Source organism: Lytechinus pictus, chromosome 5 (assembly GCF_037042905.1).
Source record: "Lytechinus pictus isolate F3 Inbred chromosome 5, Lp3.0, whole genome shotgun sequence".
In the NCBI taxonomy this organism is placed as follows: domain Eukaryota; kingdom Metazoa; phylum Echinodermata; class Echinoidea; order Temnopleuroida; family Toxopneustidae; genus Lytechinus; species Lytechinus pictus.
The window spans coordinates 14,012,788-14,033,986 of record NC_087249.1 but is presented as its reverse complement, the minus strand read 5'-3'; the positions used below and the strand labels follow the sequence as shown (position 1 = coordinate 14,033,986).

Sequence of the window (21,199 nt, the reverse complement as noted above, 5' to 3'; positions counted from 1 at the left end):
GTGAGAGAAAGAGAGAGATAAAGAGAGAAAGAACTAGAGAGAGGGAGAGATGGAGAGAGGGTGTGGGGAGAGAGAGGGGGAGGAAGGGGTGGGACCGGGGGCGGGACAACCTTTACAGTTGGGACTTTGGGCAATGTTATTCAGATCAGTTGTATTATGAGATATAGCCTAAATATTCATATCATCTAGCATGAAACGAAAGTTAATTAATGTGTCGAAATGAAAATAAAGATCTTCACTGGTTAGCAAATAACAATTGATTACGTTTAAAACAGATGGTGGGCTAGAGGAATATATTGATTTTTAAATTGCTTTAATCTATACGCAAGCCCACATTCCAGTTGGTGGTAGTGTTGAATCTACTTAGCTTTTAGCTTAATTAGTGTATCGCTAGCTATGATCTCCCTTCTCTCTCTCTCTCTCTCTCTCTCTCTCTCACTCTCTCTCCCTCCCTCCCCTTCTCTCTTTCTGAGTTTTACACACAGATAGGTCATGTGCTCTATTGAGTTCTATATTCATTAGTCGATTCGGGGTGCGGTCCAAACAATATTTCATGTATTTTTATTTTTGTCATCATTGAGAAGGTTGGATCTATTTGTGATAACTGGAAATATCTGTTTTGATTTTATCTGGTTCATCTAGTGCCAATTTTTTTTACTATATATAATTCGTATAGTTTCTGTAAGGTAAGTACCACTTTTGTGCTGTTTCTTTATACTTTTTTTTTAAATTTATATTTCGTTTCGATAAAATGTCGACCTGTGACAAGTTAATCCCATGTACTACTGGATGACTTTTCGTAATAAAATATATTCCTTGCAAAATATTTTGGAGCAAATGGAGTAAACAAAACTTATTTTAGAACGCAGTGAACTTTGTTTAATAGAAAAATTGTCATCATTGGTTTTGAATTATTAGAACAGATATTCATTAAATTTCAATGTATTTGTCTACAGGTCTGTTGCAGTGTTTTCCTATTTCATATTTTATTTGAACTCAAACTACAAACAGTCTCTCGATAAATTTGTTCAATTATAATACATGCTGTACCCTCCCCCCCAAAAAAAAGTTTAGGAAGAAAAATATAAATAAATAACTAACGAAAATAATATGACCCGAAGGGGGATTTATTAGTATTTGAATGATACATTGATGGTGTTTCTAGTACCACATGCCACTGTCACTGATTGCATATTTTCTGAAAATATAACATATTGGGTACATGCTAAACACAATGAACACAATGAGTAAATAAACAACAATAAATATACTCTATATAAGAATATAGATATATTTGCAATTAATCCTGTCTTACAATTCGTTACAAGGCTATAATTTCTTTTTCAAGATAGCAAGAATATCATTACGTTCAACATGTTTATGATCATACATTTGCAGGGGAGTCTACGGAGCGGGTGAGGGAACGAAACGACTGAGCATATCGCAATAGAGCTTCTGCAATTTGTAGGTGAAAACGAAGAATTATGTTCGCATGTTCCTTTCATGAATTTCCCTTTAAAAGGGTCGGGGAGAGGCAGTGTTTTTGATGAGGGTGGAAGATGGTGTCATTCCTCGGCCCTTTTCTACCCTTTTCCATCATTTTTCGCTTTTTGTATTTGTAAAGTGTACTTGCTCGTTTTGCTCACTCGCATGACACTGATCAAGCGCGCAGTTACTTTGCGCAACGAGCCCCCAGATTGGTTTACAGGAGCTGCAGGCCACATCAATCACTTGATAGAATGTTACTACTATTAACATCTTTCCCTGAATCAGCCCAGCTGATAGAATGATTGAAAGACAAAAGCATTGCTTAGTAGTATGCACATAACAGTAATCACGATATTTACGATATAACATGAATAGGCTCATTTTAAATTACACAGCACGTAAAATACATATGGAGTACATTACAGTGGCTTACAGTCTTAGGGAAGCTTGCCCAAAAATGTTTTTTCACGACCAAGAAAAACAAATGGAGAATAAATTTTGCCCGATACGCCATGTCTCGCCCCTCATTCTCTTTTTTTTTTCACGCCACTGGTCCATACATTTTAGGCCTCTATGTACATGATTATGTCGAATAGCACTGCTGTATGCCCCCCTAATTTTTCACGACCAAGAAAAAAAAGGAAAGAGAGAAGGGTGAAACATGATGTTATTTTCTGAATGTCATGTCAAAATATATCTCCAAATTGGACTTTTGTAATAAATGTCGAAGTTTTTGCTCGATCGCTTCGCTCGCTCGCAATTTTTTCATTAATTTTACGCGATTCACCATATCTGGCCCCTCAATTCTGTTGCTCATTACGCCACTGTATAATACATTAATACCTTATTCAATAAACGGAAAAAATGACAATAAATCTTGTCAGTTTTTAAGGGGCGATAAAAGCATCTGTTCATTGTTCGAATTATTGCTCTGTCTGTAGGACCCCCTCATGGGATCGTATATTCTTTCCTCAGCGAATCGGACCTTTTTGTTCGCCAATTCTTCATTCTCATTCGACACATTGCCACAGTTCTCGTCGATATTGCCTTCTGCATGTTTCGGGAGCAAACCTTGAGGATTGGCACGTCCTTCTTCCTTTTCAGTGATGACCCTACCACCAGGTTCACCAGGGGGTGCATTACTGTCTTCTGCAGCATGAACAGTATCGGTAGGTTTAGAGATTGCGGATAACCTGTACGGAGCGTTCTTTCGCAGTGGTGGTTTTACGTTCGACATAGGCCTACTGCCATTCTGCGTCAAGTGCCGTTCGTGTTTCGACAGTAGGTTCCATTGGTATTGCTGCTCGCTACGGCTGTAAGAGCTGTTTAATCTTTGACGGATCTCTTCAACAGCTCTACACGTGTAACACTCCTGCACGAAACGACCGTGTCTGCACAACGGTTGCATCGGCTTCGTCTCATTGGTAAATCTCTTCCTCCGTTCTTGGTTCTCCTTGCGGTTCTTTTCAAAGCGAATAGTTCGTTCGGCTTCCTTGAGAACATCGGTGCCTTTGACTGCATCTGCAAAGGAATCATGCAGCGTTAGCTCACTGCTGACACCACCTACCATCTGCTTCATATGCGGAGGTACTGGTCTGACATTGATCTTGTACGTCCTGTGATACGTCACCTTTCCTAATTTCATCACACCGCCTGGTAAGGTTATCTGTTGTAGAGAGCTTCTTTTAACTTTATTTTTCTCGCGGCTCGAATCTTGGCCAGATGACGACTTGATATTTGGCAATGGCTTGTCATTTTTCTTAAGCACAGATGAATTCGATTCAGAGCTTTCCATTTCAGCTTTGCAAACAGGACAATCAGCGCAAGGATAGTGGTTCTTTTCACCATGCTTATTCGCGCGTGGTAAATTCGATGTCGGCGGCAAAACCGATATTTTCTTAAGAGGAGAAATAGTTTTAGCATTCTCATTTTTAATATGCCTTTTGACATTGCCTTTTTCATTTGGACGATCATTGTGTTTGTCACTTCCTTTTAAAGATTTTGCGACATCTCCCGGCTTCTCTTTATCACGTGTTGCACCGTTTCTATCATCCATTGGATCGTTGCTCAAAACAGCTTCGAATTTCTCTTTGTTTTGAAGAGTAGCACTTGATATGTCCTGTCCGGTGTCAATCTTTGTAGGGTTTGGTGTCTGAACGCGGCTTGACGATTGCGAATCGTTCGGTAAGTCGATGGAGCAGGAGTTGGTGTCATTTTCCTCGTCGGGTTCACCATCGAATTCCCTCTCCATCTGGGGCAACGAAACATGGAGGGTAACCTTGGACTTGTAAGGGCCTTTCATACCAGGCATTGGTAAGATTCCAGGGTGATACTTCCGGAAGTTTTCATTGGTCACATTTGTACTGGCAATCCCTTGCTCGTCCAGTTTCACGATGGTGGTCCTTGTATCTTCAAAGGTCTCTGCTGTTTGAGGTTGATTTATCTTAGCTGGGCGGCAAACCGTTGAATAAACAACACCATCTTTCGTTTTCAGGACCGGTATGTTCCTGACCTTAACATCCTTCAGAACTCTCCAGTTCTGTTTAAACGAGTTCGGGGATGCCTTTGACCGCTCCTGTACCTCGTTGCTGAAGATACTGGACTTAACACCTTCTGATGGCAACGTCTCCTTAGACCGTTCAATTACCTTATCTGCGGCACTGGATGCTGATTGGAACTGGGCCTGGCTCATGAACTTATTGGTCAAAGACAGTGCGTCGTGCTCCAGTTGGTCCAAACCGGGTAAGACCATTTTAAAGTGCCGTCGTTGCTGTGGTACCGAACTTAATCGACCTTGTTCCTTGCTCTTTGAAATGGCCATCCGAGCCTGTTTGATCTTGTCCATCCTCTTCGTGTACTCAAGAAGAGAACCATGAAGTACTTTTTGCTTCTGCTTCCACTGGTTGTCTCCGTCTTGCTGTCCAGTTGCCGTCTTTACGTTGGGCATGTTTCTAGTTAGTGGTCCGTAGGCTGACGCTACGGCGCCGTAATTCTTGGTTCCGTACGTCATCTTGAAAGTGGGAGTAACCTGCTGGGAAGAAAAAAAAAAAGAATAGTCAAAGATTTTCTGATTTGTAGAGTTAAGATACGACAATATCCATGGTAACATTTTAACAAAATACTGTTATCAATTGAAATCCTATACCATTAACCCATCTATCTCTTTTTTTCAGAATAAGAAATATCAACCTAAGGAAGATTCGACAATAATCTTATAATAATTTCATGGCTGTGGGGGCTGGAAGCGACAAAATCATCTGCTCTCGAAGTAACATGGAATGTAAAATCTTAATTTGTAAACTTGTTCCAAATTCTAGAATTGCCATAAATCATAAGCAATGCAAATGTAAGTTTATCTTTCCAAGCAAACGCTGACTTTTCAAGAGTTTATGCCATTAACACTGGCTTGAAATTTCCCTTCACTCGATTGATTATCTTAGTGCGTATCGGATTCAAATAAAATGTAAATGGCAAGACAAAACAATTAACCTTTTTATGAATTTGGCCCATCATTTCTAATCATAAACATCAATTCATTAATCATAAATTATGTCTTCAGTGACATAAAGAAAGACACAATTAATGAAGGAGAAATGTAGGGCCACCTAAAAGAGTCCTTCTTATAAAGTATGCGAAATTGTATTTGGCACATGGGACGTGGGTCCTTAAGACAACCCCAAAATTAGTTCGATTTATTATGAAGATAGAAATTATGGGTACTGTATCATTGCATAACAGACATCCTTTGCCCTTCCTTTGCTCTTTTCTTTTCTTCCCCTCTTCCCCTTTCTTTTCCTGAAAAATAGTGAGGGGGCCCGTTGGCCTACAGGGGAAGGTGAGGGGTCTTTAGGGTAGTTGATTCAATATGATTCAGAAATAGAATGAAAAAGTAGAAAAAAGAAGGAAAAGGGATTAAGTGTGATATACAGCATACTTTTCTGAATATTATGTATAAATGTATCACAAAGTAAGATTTTAATTATAAAAAGGTTGGAATTTTCGCTCGCTCGTAAATGTTGATACAATTTTCCAGATATTTCAAGTTGTGCCCCCTAATTTAAAAAAAAACTGCACAAAAGGGCCATTAATCATTGTTAACGTTTTTATGCAGTTGCAGAACATAATTTTACTGTGATGTTCTCAGTTAAAGGGGAAGTCCACCCTGAAGAAAAGTTTGTTTTAAAAATAGCAGAAAAAATAATAACAAAATATTGGTGAAGGTTTGATGAAAATCCATTGAAGATTAAGAAAGTTATTAGAATTTTAAGTTTTGGATTTGTGACGTCATAAACGAGCAGCTACCCCATTTATTATGTAATAAAAATGCATAAATTTCATTTTTTTTTATTGTTCGTGATGGCTTATTTTGTTTTCTTTTTAGGAACGGGTGTGAAATGATTTGCCTATTGATATACTGAAGGTACAGTAAAAACCATTTTCAATTTTCTGAGAAAATTACATTTCATTGATTTTTTTACCATACGATATGTAGTAAAGCTGCTCGATAATGATGTCACAAATCAAATAATTGACATTCTAAAGGCTTTTTAATTCTTTAAGGGATTTTTTTCAAACCTTTGGCAATAATGTTGATTATTTTTTCTGCTGTTTGTACAATAAACTTTTGTCAGGGTGAACTTCCCCTTTAAAAGCCAAGAAGGCAGTTGTTATGTGCCAAAAAACGATATAAAATAAACCCCAAAATACCAACAACAAAAAACCATACCAGACTTACCAAGACTAAGATGAGTCCAAAAACATCGATGCCATTAGTATACAGAGGCAACCAGCAATGGACATGCAGTCAACATGCAGGGAAGATCTTCTTGGCATTTTGACATGGGCCAATTTAATAAGATACAATCACTCTCCATCTTGTCTTATGACAGCCTTTTTTTTTTCTTCTCGTCTCCCTGTTAGATTTTGACCTGGTAGTTTTTAAAAGGAAGAAGTACTAGCACATGACCACGGAAGCATTGGCGATGGCCTACACCAAAATGGACTCCCCTCGCTGATATAGTAACAAACAGATCTATAAAAAATCGTTACAAATGACATGAATAGGCATGGGGAAGGGGCAAAAAGTTTGAACAGCAATATATCGATTTTGGCATCCATTCGCAGCCCCGTACAAAAGTGATATTTTAAAAGCAGTCAGGTTATCTATTTCTTCGATAGGGAATCGATAATCAGGCTTGTTGCATATTGTATTGGGAGCGATTTGAACAAAAGTTATCTGTGTCCGTAGGTCCCCTGCGCACAAGGCATGGATGCGGAAGACAATCGCACCTACAACTCCTCCGCGTCGAAAAGACATCGCCTAGCAACTGACGGAGAATGGCACTGAGTATGTCGGACGGACATGTTTGAGGGCAGGCCTAATCCAATCAAGCCAATTGGCCATCGATCTGAGTCTTGTCCATAATAAATAAAAGATAACAGATTTACACACAAAGAAGAATGTGCATTTTATTTATTTCCAATATTTGAAATCAAAGAAAACAATATCTTGAGAGGTAACGAAGCAGAATTTGTGTTATCACTGGTTGCTGGGTAGTGGGGGGGGGGGGGGGGGGGGTGCTGACGCCCTATTTATTTTTAAAATGCATTTTCAATAGATCAGTGCATTATTTCAAGATTTTAATTTCAATGGATAGAACTCTTATCGATTTGACGCTTGTTGTTACCCAAAATCTATGACAGAATGTTACACAATATCAATTTGGCTAGCTTACTAGCTTTGAATATTTAAAGAAATATCACTGTAATTCTGAAGTCAGTCCCTTAATGTCTTTCTATGCCTCTGTTTATTTCATCATGTTATAATGTAGGCCTACTAAGAACCTGATGAGTACCGTTAATGGAGATACATTTTATTTGCGATATAATAGCAGAAATTTGATGGAATCCAGGCCGGGGGGGGGGGGCCTCCGAGCCCCCCTTAACGATTCGCGCAATATTTTCGCCGCGCAATTTTTTTTAACCGCGCCGCCCTCTGAATTTTTACTTTCGAGTCTTGCGCAGCTTTTGAGACCAATTTTGCAAGGCCCAGGTACGCGGTTCTGAAATCTGGGACGCTTTATTCTCGAAATGAATAGATAAAATAACTGAATAAAACAACGAATATGTATAATACAAATGCCTAGTTGATATTTCAGGGTTAGGTCTATATACGTGTATGTCGATGCACATCTGTCAGTGTACTGGTAGAACCAAAGCAATCTTTCATTTTAATATTTCAATAATGAACAATTCAAATCAAAATAAAACATGATGAAAACTTATACAAAGTGGAATTCACTTTGGCCTATATGATACCTATTTCTCTTTTTTTCTCATGTTTTAAATGTGAGACAGATGGACACTTTCTTTTCACATCGATCTATTTATATTTCCTTTATGTCTTCTCTTTCATTTCATGCCTTATCTCTTTTTTTTTCAATTATTTCTTTTCACATCCCTTCTTTTTTAATTTGATGTTGTTACCTTCTTTTGTTTTTAGGTAATGTATAATGGTCAATTATTTTGTATAAACAATCTTATATAGACTTTAAGACTAAATTGCATTTAATCTTACATTCAATTTTTATTCAATACTTTATTCCAGACACAACTGCATAAGCAGAGGTCCATATAAATAAACATCATAGTATACATCAAGAAAGACAAACAGAGATAAAACTAGAGGTAAAAAATATAGAGGTACTACAGTTTTACTACCTCTGCTTTTCTTTAGACCGTTCTTTTAACAAACGAGAAATAAACGCTTGAACTTGAAAATGTTTTCCCATTACAGGTGGAAAACCATGGAGTCCAATTCGATGAGGAGGCATCGTCCGATTTTTCTCATTTTGATCGTTTCCCTGCTTCCAGGTATGTATGCCCAGCAGCAAAAGTATTTAAAAAAAAAATCCGATAGATAATATTTTCTCTGACGTATTCAGTTAAGGGGATTGTGCAAGGAGGGGGGGGGGGGGGTACCTGGATTCTAAGAGGGAAAGAAAGTAATGGATAAGATAGGAACACAGTCATTTGAATAGCAATTAGAAAAGACAGAGACGAATGCTGGATAAGATGGCTTGTCGTAGAACTATGTAGTGAGAGTTTGAGGGGAAAACACTAAAGAAATAAATCAGAGTTGTCATAAGCAAATGAGAATTAAACAAATTTTCACTTTTCATTCTGAATTTCTTTACTTGGAACGAAAACAAACCTGATAAATAAAACCAGAAAGAAATTCGGAGGAGGCCCCCGCCCCCTTCCAATTGATAGCAACTCTAGAACACCCTCTCTGTTATGATGTAAACAGTAGCATGTAACAACGAAATCGACTCTAAACCAACCGATGTACATGATGTAGTTGGGGATAACATAAAAGCTTTGATCGGTCTGGAGTCGAGTACACTGGTGTGACTGTGGTCGTGAAGATGGGCGAGTAGCCTATAACACCAACACCTCTGTTTACATGACCGCATAGTATCGGATACAAAACGACCAGTCACTCTACCATACGCGAATTATAAGAGTGGTTGAGCTCCGATCGATATCACTTTATTGATCTACATCTGCAGTCTATATGCATGATATGCGGACTGCATGGAAATGATTAACTTAGATGCAAATATAAAGTAACGTATGACAGTCCTTTAATAACTCGCATATCGCGGTGGTAGGTGGAGGTGAGGGGGGGGGGGGGTGCAGTTGGCAGAGTGCCCACCTCAATTAATTCCGACAGAATTTTGATTTTTGTATTGCTTGTTGATCTTCTTTTGCGGGAAAGTGCTTTAGGCGGTTAACCGTTATTATTTTGTATTTGGGTAAATAGTGGAACATGCAAGTATATTTGGTATATTTGGCGGTCTCTGCATGCATTCCTTTAAATTATCATCTTGTTTTGAAAAATGTAAAATACATTTTGTTCTATTTTCACAACTTATACTACGACTATTATCATTTTGCTATATATAACCTTTGTATGTTGTATACATGTATTTTGAAATTCTAATACTGATGTGAATGCAGAAATAAATCAGATCAAATCAAATATTTGGTAAAACACTGCATAAAACTGTTGTGTAAGTTTGTTTCCCGTTAACACATACTTTTTACCAAATATTTTACGCAACTTACATGCATGTGGAGCGTTGTGGCCCAATGGATTAGTCTCCGGACTTTGAAACAGAGGGTCGTGGGTTCGAATCCCAGCCATGGCGTAGATTCCTTCAGCAAGAAATTTATCCACATTGTGCTGCACTCAACCCAGGTGGGGTGAATGGGTACCTGGCAGGAATTTATCCCTTGAAATGCACTGAGCGCTGGAAGGCTGCTTGAGCTACAGCCGGGGTAATAATATCCAAGTCCTTTGGACACTGCAGTTGGAAGCGCATAGAGGCGTTATTCATAATGTGATATGTGCTATACAAGAACTGTCTATTATTATCATATAAAATTATCTCCTTTACCCAATACTGTTTTTTTTATACTCAACTTGTGTAACAGTATATATCTATATTTCCATCACAGGTGTCCTCGGCCAAGTGATACCCGAGGAAGCCCATTTAGCCTCCCGTCTGTTAGACAACGGTTACAGCACCGTGGCTCGTCCAGTCCTCAACCAAGAGCACGCAATCACTGTCAAGATTGATCTTGCTATTATCAACCTCCTAGATATGGTGAGCGACATTTAACACCCACTGAGCAATAAATATGCTCATTGGCAGGGGCGGTGCTATAGCGGGCAGGAGGCGTCCACCCCTACTATAGGGAGTTTTCGTAGTCTCGACGGGGACGAACTCTAAAACAACATAGATATTCTATTGTCAAAAGCCCTTCATGACAAAGAAGTCTTTGTCGAAAATCGGTGAATCAAAACAGTAGTGTCGTCCTGGACTCAGGACAAACATCATATTTGCTAATTTTCGTCAGCTCATAATCTTACGACGGTCTGCTGTTCCGGTTCACCATGGTGTAACCAAACCCAAGAAGGGGGGGGGTGACCCCCGCCCACTCGGGTCAGCCCCCACCCCCTGGCGCCCCCTCCGTGGTTCCGCGGCTACTGCATAGAAAGTTCGTGAGTGGCCATCCAGTACGGTAGTTGGATATGATGGCGCTATTCGGTTTCATCAACTTTTACCATCAAATGGCAATGTAATCCCGACGTTAGTTTCTTAGTTGTATATTAATTTACGAATATAGTGGGGTTTAAAGTTAAAATTGCTTAAAGTTAGATTTTGTTTCTACTTTCACGTTTATAAATACAATATTCGATAGATTGATATAATATGCTCACTTAAGAGGTGCCAGACGAGCGCTGTTTGTTTCGGGGGAAAAAACTATTAAACCTACATCTACTTACTCTTAGCATGGACCTAGGTCCATGCTCTTAGAATGCTAACTGGGTGTTGCAAGAAGCTTCATTCGATTGCAAACCAAGATTATTTAGAAGTTGCAAAATAGTAAAGTTGCAATTGATAGTAAATCAGCTAAAGTTTGCATTAAACATGTCTGTCGTGTTCGAATATGTAAAATGCATATATTTGGCAACAAGCAAATTGGTGTGATATCTAAACACTTATTTATTTCAAATGAATGTTTCTACTTCAGAAATTAAAAATATAAATGCTCCTTGCTTCAAAATTGACAGAACATTATTTATCATCAATAAAATTGTTTAATAAATGATATATAGTGTGTGGCATGGTTTCTCTATGCAAACATTTGCTATAAACCAGATATCTTCATTTGTTCGTCAAAGAAGGTCATCTAATATTGAATTTTTATCGAACGCGCTCTTAACTCATTGGAAATTACCACTTTGTAAAACGTGTTCTGGGATCTATCTTTCCAATTCCAAAAAAGGACAATGCAGAATAAAACAAGGGAAATAAAAACAGCTGTAACCTGATTCTATGTTAGTTTATTCCGTCTTGTATATATTTTAAATGGCGTTCATATAATAGGTGAATTCGATTGACCCACCCTCATAGCACCTATGCCTGTTTCCCTGTTCTATTAATCTAATATCCTCCTTCCTTTGTGGAATAACCATTTGGAAACCTAGAAGGAGGAGCACTTTGTTGCTAGCGATTTCTTAAAATGACGTCTTTTTAATGGGTTTGATGGGTATAGACATCACGAACTGGGGTTGATTAAGAAATCGCGCGGTGTCCCAGCGATTCCCATGGGTCGTATCATTATCATTTGTGATGGTGTCGGGCATCCATGGGGGAGAAATGCGTAAATGATTTGCCTGGTCAAATCAAATTTTCTGGCTTTTATCTTTTATTTATATTTAGGACGAGGCGAATCAGATCATGACTGCAAACACTTATATGACCCAGGTATGTACGATTTCGTTTCTTCCCCTTCCTTTTTTTACCCATTTGTCCCCTCTCCCCATTGCCTTTTCTTTATCACCAGCTATGAGAGGCGCCAGGGGCTTGTACCCCCTTGCCCCTAGATGCAATTATACTGCAACATATTATCTTAATTCCTAGTTCTCACTTTGCATAGTGGCATAAGTCATGCCGATATGAAAAATAGGTTAGAAATATATTTTTGTATTAAATGTGTTGAAATCTGAGTTCATTAAAGACATATTCAAAAGCTTGAAGGGGGGTGGGGATTGCTCCCCTCCCCCTCGTCTCCCCTGGATCCCATGCCATGAGGTTCTGCTCGCTGCCAGGTGCTCGTAGAATCTTCCGATATAGTATTTCTGTAATTGAATTTTTACATCCAAAGCACATATCTTTATGAATTTCCGCCTGGCGAGCCTCATAGGAAAACGATACAATTTCTCTTTCCGAAATGGACACTGCCATGCATAGTACAATACGGTGCTAACTAAGTTAAGGTCCGGTTTAATGAAATCTATTTCTCTTTAGTTTTTAGTCGAGCGGGGCAAAGCACTGGCGGAGAAAATATTTGGATTACAGTATCAATAGCTATCATGTATGTTTGTATAGTCAGAAAGGGTAAGGATCTCTCTTGGGTGATTGGAACGGTGAGGTTTCAGGAAAGAAAACGAAGATTAGTTCATGTGTGTAAAGCAGCGCCAACAGGTTGAAACCGACACTTTAATCATTTAAGGGTGGGTGGATGGGGGAGAGGGTGAGGGGTTACAAGGATATTAAAGTATATGAAGTAGATTGAAAAAATGTTTCAAACAAAACAATGGCATCTTGAGTCTAAGATTTTGAGGAATAGAATGGAGATATTTCTAAGTATTCGCGAGTGAGCAAAGCGAGTCAATACAAAAATAGTTAAGACCTTTTTAAAATGAAATTTAGTTTTGTGACAGATCTTGAATCTTGAATTTTTTGCACCCAAAGCTATATCATCAACTGTCCAGGGTAAAAGTATGAAAAAGAAGCCAAACACTTGTGAAGATGAATAAGACGTATCCCTGAGTCTCGGGAACAGAAGGAACGTGCATGCTCGGTGATGAATGTCAGCTTTCATGTCTTCCCCTCCTTGTTTATAGGGTGTTGGTGGTTGTGTCCATCATGGCAATGATGGAAAGGCCTGACATCCATACGAACCCATTTTTTCTCTATTGTTACTTCACTTCGTGGACTGACCAAAATATAATTCCAAAGCATTACAAATTGTTATGACTAGAAAATAGAGAAAAATAGTTCCAGGAAAGCCCTATATACATATGGACTATATCTACATGGCCAGACAGTGGCGTACCGTGGGTCACAGCATTGGGGGGGCACCAGCAAAAATTTTAAGTCACTTAGTGAGCGCGCGAAGCGCGCTCAGATGTCAGGTATACTGATAGAGACATTTTAAGGAAGCACTTGTAGTCATTTGTAATCATGAATAAAAAAAATACGCATCTCATCAATCAAATAATGCGAGCGCGAAGCGCGAGCTGAAAATTTTTGATATTCAGACCTAAAAAGGGACATTATAATCGACTTTGTAATCACGATACGTACCTGTCTCGCTAAACAATGCGAGCGCGAAGCGCGAGCCGAAATTTTTGTATACATTGACCCCAAACAGGGAGATCTTAAGGACTATATTATAGGAATAATCCCTTAATAGTATACATATCTCACCGTGGTCATCTAATACCAATACCAAGTGCTTGCTGAATTTGATAGAATTACATTTAAACACTTATGAAGCACTTGTATTCATTGTAATCATGAATAACATACGCATCTCACTAATCAAATATTGCGAGCGCGAAGCGCGAGCTGAAAATTTAGGAAATTTAGACCTGAAGAGGGGCATTCTATAGCTTGTTTGTAGGAATTCACTAAGACCATACGTATTTAACTAACCAAATGATGCGAGCGCGAAGCGCGAGCTGAAAAATTTTGATAATCAGATCAGAAAAAGGGACATTTTAAGGACTGAGTTTAGGAATTCACGGAGAGCAGACATATCTCACCAATCCACTGATGCGAACGTAATCACGGACAGGAAATATTTTATATCAAGACCTTAACATGGGGCAATCACTTTAAGTAGTCATGAAAAAGAAGCATATGTCACTGCATAAAACAATAATATATTTGGTTTATATTGACTTCAAACGGGAGTTTTTCGTACAACAGGTTTATATATCTCTTTAAACAGACAATGCGAGCACCAGGAACAATGACATCATAAGCCCTGAGCAAATAAAGTTTCATAAAGTTAGGATAATTTTTTTTTCTATGTAACATAACATGATTATAATATCATATACCATTATAATGAATAATAATTTCTTCTTTCCCACTACGTTCCTCTTCCTTTCTCCCTCTGTTTCTCCTTTTCCCCGTTTTTTTTTTTTTTTTTTTTTTTTTTTTTTTTTTTGTCAGCCGATTGGGGGGGCACGTGCCCCCCCATGCCCCCCCCGTAGTTACGCCACTGTGGCCAGACATACAAATTATATGGGACTGCCCTTGTATATCATTTCACTTCATTTCAATTCATTGACATTTTTTTGATCTCTTAATGTTTTTTTTTCAGGAATGGCATGACGCTTTTCTTACCTGGGAACCATCAATGTTCTGGAACATCACAGACATCCAGATACCCATCGACAACATCTGGAAACCCGATATCATTCTTCATAATAAGTAAGCAAATCAAATCACTTGCCTAGTCCTAAAGTTATATATTTTGCAAAAAAGAAGACAAAACAGACCACACAAAACAAACAAACAAAAACTCAAGCCTTAACTACATATTGAACATGTTGACCGTTAATGTCATCATGGCCTTTCTAGAAACAGTCAAGACAGAATTTCACATGTCAATTAAAATTGTGAGTGATTTGAAACATTGTCATATGCTTCTATCAATCGGACAGCGCCAACGATGAGCTGAACGGCGGCATTCGGTGGACCCACGCCTGGATCAGATACGATGGGACGGTATCATGGAAGACCAACTACATTTTAATGAGCGCCTGTCCGATGAACCCTCTCTACTTCCCCTTCGACACCCAGAACTGTTCCCTGAAACTTGGTTCCTGGACCTACAATAGGGACGAGATCGATGTCATCGTCAACGGCACCTCTGGCGACGCGACGCAGTACCAGCCCAACGGTGAATGGGACCTAAAAGAGTTCCCTGTGGTACGCCATGTGGAGGTGCGCGAGTGCTGTCCGGGTGTGTACCCATCGGTGACCTTCAGCGTGATCCTCAAGCGGCAGTTTATGTTCTACTTCTTCAATTTGGTGATCCCTTGCGTGATCATCTCCTCTCTGGTGTTGCTGGGCTTCGTGTTGCCGTCGGATGCTTGTGAGAGGATTACACTAACCCTCACCATTCTCCTTTCTCTCACCGTGTTTTTGTTGCTGGTAGCCGAGACCATGCCACCGACCTCTGAAGTGGTGCCGCTTATCTGTAAGTTATCCACTCAAATGAAAATCGACAACAAATAAAACATTATAAAGTAGCTCACGACACTGCAAACGTTGGTGTGTTAAAACTGAGACTAATGTGAGTTCCTAGAAAACCACACCTGGAGGTGTTAGAATTACAGCCTAAAGTTTGGACGTAACACCAAATTGTGTACTAGTAACAACCAAATGTGTTGAAATAACACTCATGGGTGTTGAACACCACAAATGTAAGACCGGAGGAAAATGACTGGTAATTTACTATGCACACCGGTCAATACTTCCGTTTTTTGCCATGTATAATCAAATACTGTACAATTTTTAAAATGATTTTGTATTAAAAATCCTGAAGCAAAATAAACCGAAATGCATCAAAACATGTAAACGATTTTCCGAAGAGTTTGGCACAAACAATGAAGCGAATTAAAAGGGGTACATTATAGCAAAATGAAACAAACGAAACACGACGAATTTCATATCAGATGAAGAATAGTCAAGATACATAATTTTAAAGTTTTGCTTTTTTTTTTGGGGGGGGGGGAACAAACATTGCATATCGTTATAAATATGCAATTAACAAGTTGATGATGAACTTTCCATCTTTCCTTTTAACCAAGTAATTTTGCGATAATCGGAAATCTTTCTTTTATTCATTTCCACATTCTTATAGCAGAAAATTGGAATACCAAAACAAATGAAATTCAAAAGAAAAAGTGGGGGAAATGACCCCATAATCTCGACCATTGCGGGTTCTTGAGAGCCTAATTTTCACTTCTACTCTTTTCCCATTTTGATATCAATTTTCTCAATCTGTTTAAGAAGAATATCTTTAACGTGTTTAAATAATGAATTCTGTCTTTAGAATTATGACTCAATTTATTCCGAATCAACGTGAATGCTTTTTCTTTTGCACTTCACCTTCATTTCCTTTAATCAGCTCAATATTTTGCTGCCATCATCGTGGCTGTCGGCCTGATCACGTTCTTTGCCGTGGTCACCATCAGTATTCATCACACCGGGGACAGTCAACGAGCTCCCCGGATCGTCCGCAAGGCCATCCTCGGCATCCTCGCTCGATTCCTCTGCGTTCAGGCCATCCCCTACGACGGCGACGACGATGACGACCCGAAACAGTCATCCCACAAGCGCAGTGGCGAGGTCGAAGGCAGTGGGGTTCTCAATCCCGTCTTCGAGGACGACGACGGCAATGGGGATCCATTCCAGGCGTCGACGTCGACGTCCCACGGCGACCCGATCGAGGTGCTGATGACGAAGATCTCGCGTGGGGTGGCCCACTTCGCCAAGCTCACCTTCGAGAATGCCGAGAGCAAGAGAACATCGATGGAGTGGATGCACATCGCCAGCGTACTCGACCGGTTCTTTACCTACTTTTTCGCCATCCTTTGTCTGTCCATAACTCTGGCCACTATTGTCGCCGCTGCTGCACAAGCTTAGTGAATATAGTCGAGCCTGGATATGATATTCGCCATGATCATACAAGATGTCATGATAAATCAATAGATAATTGAATGAGGATAATGATTCATATGCAGAAGCAAATTATGATGTAATCAATATCATATAGAAACAGAATCCATTGAATTCGATGGAAAAGACTCCAACCACGAAAACTGTGCAATTCAATAACTCCAAGATATTCTGCATGTTACTCGATTGTTTTCATGGTATGTTTCATTTTTTTATGGATTTATCATTATTCCTCATCATTAACGTTGATAATTGCAACTTTACCAACATTCATTGGAATGCTATGTATGTATCCCATCTCTTTAATTTGATATCTGCTCTTCTGCCATTTTCAATTTTTTGTGATCAAAATATGATTATGATAGCTTTTAATTCAGGTTTTGTCGAAACGCATGAATAATGATAATATGATAAAAATCAATCTTACCATTAATTTCAAATCTTGCCATAAAACATGATAAATATACATTCAGTTTGATGTCTGTTTTAAGTTTGAATGTATCTTTCGAGTAACCATACACTGAAGTATTTATTCGTAAAGAGACAGTAGGTATTAAAATAATGACAGCATAATATTGCTTCATTTATTAAGTTACATGTGTGTACAGTTTATGCTTATTCATTAATTTGATTATTTCAATATTTTCACATTTTTATATATAAGAAAATGAGTTTTTTTTTTTTTTTTTTTTTTTTTTTTTTTGGGGGGGGGGGGAGATTGGAATAGAAAAATATCATATTTTATTCGGTCAGTGCATTATCGTTACCATCATTACAAAAACAACATTTATTCCATGTATGTATACACTACAAGCTTTTTATTATACAAACCCTATTTACTGTCCATTTATGCATATACAAATTATATAAGTCGCTTTATAAAGGTATAATACGTCGTACCCATGCCAAAATGTAATAAATATGAAATATACCAGAATTAAGACAAAGATTATTAGTTTGAGGTTGGCCCCGTAACGCAAGTGATTGCGATTAATTTCAATATAAAACATAGTTTCTGTTTGGTTTCTGGACAGCCTCTTAAGGAGGATGGACGCCAGGACGTGTAACATTGATGATTGCGATTGCATGGCCAATGCAAGGTTTGCATAGTTTGATCACTGCTTCATTCATGTCATTTGTTACGAAGCCCAGATATAATACTCTGCGTTTTTAATTTCCTTTTTGTATCAACGTTATTCATTAATGTAATGTATTACCATGAGCGTGTTAAATTTGGTAACAATTCATGAGAGTTTATTGTATGAATACTTTCGGAAAAAACGAGAGTTTGAGACTGTTGAGGTTAAATGTTTAAAAGTAATGGTAATAGGCTCTTAAAAGAAAAATACTTAATTCTTCCTGCCGTTTGAACATAAATGATAATAACACTTGTTAACCCAGGGTACATACTTCAGCTGTTAGCTGTTCTTCCAGGGGGACCTGCATAAGATAACATGTTATCTTTACTCTTCTCCATTCTCAAACGTCGAGCGCCTATTTCTTTCTTCCTTTTTTTTTCTTTCTTTCTTCCTTTCTTTCTTTCTTTCTTTCTTTCTTTCTTTCTTTCTTTCTTTCTTTCTTTCTTTCTTTCTTTCTTTCTTTCTTTCTTTCTTTCTTTCTTTCTTTCTTTCTTTCTTTCTTTCTTTCTTTCTTTCTTTCTTTCTTTCTTTCTTTCTTTCTTTCTTTCTTTCTTTCTTTCTTTCTTTCATTTCTTTCTTTCTTCTTTCTTTCTTTCTTTCTTTCTTTCTTTCTCTTTTTCTTTCTGTCTTTTTTTTGGTGTATGAAGGACATGGGTCAAAATGTATTGTTACACAAGAGATCAGTGGATAGGATCAATTTTTGACATGTTATGGTATATCGGCATTGTACCTGTGTTTTCAAAATCTGTAACTTTGGCGATAACGATGTTAGATTAAAACAAATTGAACATAGTTTTATTAATTGAATAAATGTGCGATTTGCATATCTGATGCAATGACGTAATTTGTGTTTTCTTTCAATTCTGTATTCCAATTCGACTTTTAGCTGTTTTTATCTTCAAATATTCATAAAAGGGGTTATTTTTGTTTCTCCTTCTCTTTAGTCATTTTCTTCTGTATTAATTTATAGTAAAATCCACATAGAATACAAAGCCACAAAGAAAAAGCCTTTCGTGCAATACAGTGGTCCCCAGATGATGGGCAGATTTGATCCTAATTACTTTCAGGGAGAGAATAGAGGAGTATGCGAATAATGTGATGGCGCACATGCGTGTGGGTATAGGTGTGTGTGTGTGTGTGTGGGGGGGGGGCGTGTGAGGGTGTGTGAGCGAGATTGGATGTGTTTCTTGTTTTGCTATCCATGTCGTTATTTTCTTCCTTTCCATGCAATTGTTCAATCTTTCATTCTGTATCCTTTCAATCGAATCTCTTATTTTCACTACGTTCTCGCAATATCCCTCCCATCATTTTCGCACTTTAAACATTTCTTCTTCCAGCTTTCATACATATATATATGTGACCTCAGAATGCACTTCTTTCGGTCAAGTGTTATGGAAACTTTACTTAAGCGCGTGCAGTGTTTGCCCTGCCTTCTACCATTTTCTTGGAGTTTTTTTTGTCTTCCCGGATAATGATTGACATCGGTTGGTAGAAGCAATTAGCCCCCGAACACCCCGCCGAAAGTGCAGTCGGCTACTTGATAGCTCAATTCACTTTCATTCGTTACACGTCGTTATTTCATCTTCCTTGGTGTTTCAAGTGTTTCGCTTTCCATATTTTCTTTCAAAGTTGTGTTACGTACGTCGTCTTTTACCGCCGTCGGCAAATCAAATACTACCAAGGTTATATGTTTGGGATCGGCATTTCTTAGTTGTCAAGAAACTTGAATGAGAAAAGTCTGAGTGATCATAGACAGCATGGCTCGATACAAAGTGATGTTTATCTTATTTCATAGAACACCGATAATATTGTTCGAATATGACAACTATAACCACTGCACGATGATTATGACTTTAGACGTAATAAAATACAAAATATTCATAAATGATATTGGTTGTTACGCAAAATATTGAATAACATTCTTTAAAAAAATGAATATGAACAATTCAAAGTAAAATTGGGTAGGCCTTGCGAAGTTTACCAATAAACAAAATGCATTCCGTATAATTGCCATAGACACAGGACACTACAAAAACGCCGGTGATGATTTAACACCAATCTAGTATCTACATGTATGTGGAGCGATATAGGTACCGGGCTGGTGTTAAATCAACACCGGTGCTTTTGCAGTGGAGAAGCTTTCACCATATGCATGTTGTTTTCCCAATGATGAATATTATATCGTAAGAGAATAACAAACACTTTGATAAGGAAATCTTTATTAAAACGAAATGCATACAAGAAATTATCCAACTAATCGTTTACATGTTATAATTTAAGAATTTCATATTATAATATGTCTAAGCAACAGTGCCCTTGCACCTGCGTTGTTTTGGAGCAGAGGAAGGTAACTCGTAAAAATGCATAAAAATGTCCCTTTTTCCGAAAGAAAATTCAAGGAACTCACATTACATTGATAAGTAAAGCATAAGGCGTCTCTTTAGAAACCAAAAAGAGAACTGGTTTAAATCTTTCCCTGTATTCCACTAGCTACAGAAAAAGATAAGGCTACATAATATCAACATCACATTTGAATGGGTTTTTTCACAGATGTTTGAGACATTATAATGAAAAAATATATTCATTTTTTAATAAATCAAGAGCAAGAGTAAGTTTTGATATCAATTTAAGTCAATGTCCACCTATCTATGGAACATGCTGTAAATTTTTTCTTTTATTTACAATGAGCAAGAACTTGGTTAAAATAAAGAGTATTGTCAATGCGCTTTGCGCATCCTGTTGGTTCATGGTTATGAATGGAGATGATAATTATGTATATCTATATATATAGATTAGATAAAGATGGCATTATATATTTTTTTTATAAAGTAGATAACATCTTACGTTTTTTTTATTATTCAAAGGATTAATATATTTCTTTCAGAAAAAGAATCCAGAAAGATTGCACTTTTTGGATGTAGATGTCGGAATATTAGTGTAGATGACACTGCGGATCATTTTTGTATAACGCTCAACTTTTCTCGTAGAAAGTACAAGATTTGGCGGTCAATATTATCTCAAGATATTATATCAGTAATCTGGGATGTTTGTCTTTCATTTGCACCAGGCACTTCGCTACCACTTTTATTTTCCTTCCATCTGTCGTTCCCAACTGTACCACTAGTAATTTCCTTTGCTCTCAGTATTATGCTTGTCCAATCAACGAAGCTCCCCCCCCCCCCCCCACCGGCCGCCCATCCCCACTTCATCCGTACAAGAATGATCTTTTCATTG

General features: G+C 38.0%; 2 protein-coding genes across 3 annotated transcripts; one reads left to right on the top strand and one right to left on the bottom strand.

Annotated features, from left to right (window-relative positions):
• The first annotated feature begins 483 nt into the window (after positions 1-483).
• On the top strand, positions 484-18,796 carry LOC129262382 (neuronal acetylcholine receptor subunit alpha-10-like). The gene is made up of 7 exons (XM_054900491.2): positions 484-686; positions 8,285-8,361; positions 10,012-10,160; positions 11,784-11,828; positions 14,461-14,570; positions 14,804-15,342; positions 16,276-18,796. Exons 2-7 carry the CDS (start codon positions 8,295-8,297, stop codon positions 16,791-16,793), a joined length of 1,428 nt encoding a protein of 475 aa, XP_054756466.2. The 5' UTR covers positions 484-686; positions 8,285-8,294; the 3' UTR covers positions 16,794-18,796.
• Positions 1,107-6,749, bottom strand: LOC129262380 (uncharacterized). Of its 2 annotated transcripts, none has more exons than XM_054900490.2 (2): positions 6,224-6,749; positions 1,107-4,516 (listed from the first exon to the last, which is right to left on the bottom strand). In XM_054900490.2, the coding sequence occupies exon 2, from the start codon at positions 4,496-4,498 to the stop codon at positions 2,369-2,371; it is 2,130 nt and encodes a 709-aa protein (XP_054756465.2). In that variant the 5' UTR covers positions 4,499-4,516; positions 6,224-6,749; the 3' UTR covers positions 1,107-2,368. The 2 variants fall into 2 exon arrangements, with proteins under 2 accessions (XP_054756465.2, XP_063955928.1); XM_064099858.1 differs by having other exon boundaries at positions 1,107-4,519; positions 6,224-6,626.
• Positions 18,797-21,199: the final 2,403 nt, after the last annotated feature.

Bases quoted from the DNA above. Each gene is read 5' to 3' on its own strand.
- LOC129262380 (XM_054900490.2), bottom strand. From the start codon at position 4,498: ATGACGTACGGAACCAAGAATTACGGCGCCGTAGCGTCAGCCTACGGA.
- LOC129262382 (XM_054900491.2), top strand. From the start codon at position 8,295: ATGGAGTCCAATTCGATGAGGAGGCATCGTCCGATTTTTCTCATTTTG. The intron at 8,362-10,011 runs GTATGTATGCCC...TTTCCATCACAG, and splicing joins GATCGTTTCCCTGCTTCCAG to GTGTCCTCGGCCAAGTGATA. The intron at 11,829-14,460 runs GTATGTACGATT...TTTTTTTTTCAG, and splicing joins CAAACACTTATATGACCCAG to GAATGGCATGACGCTTTTCT.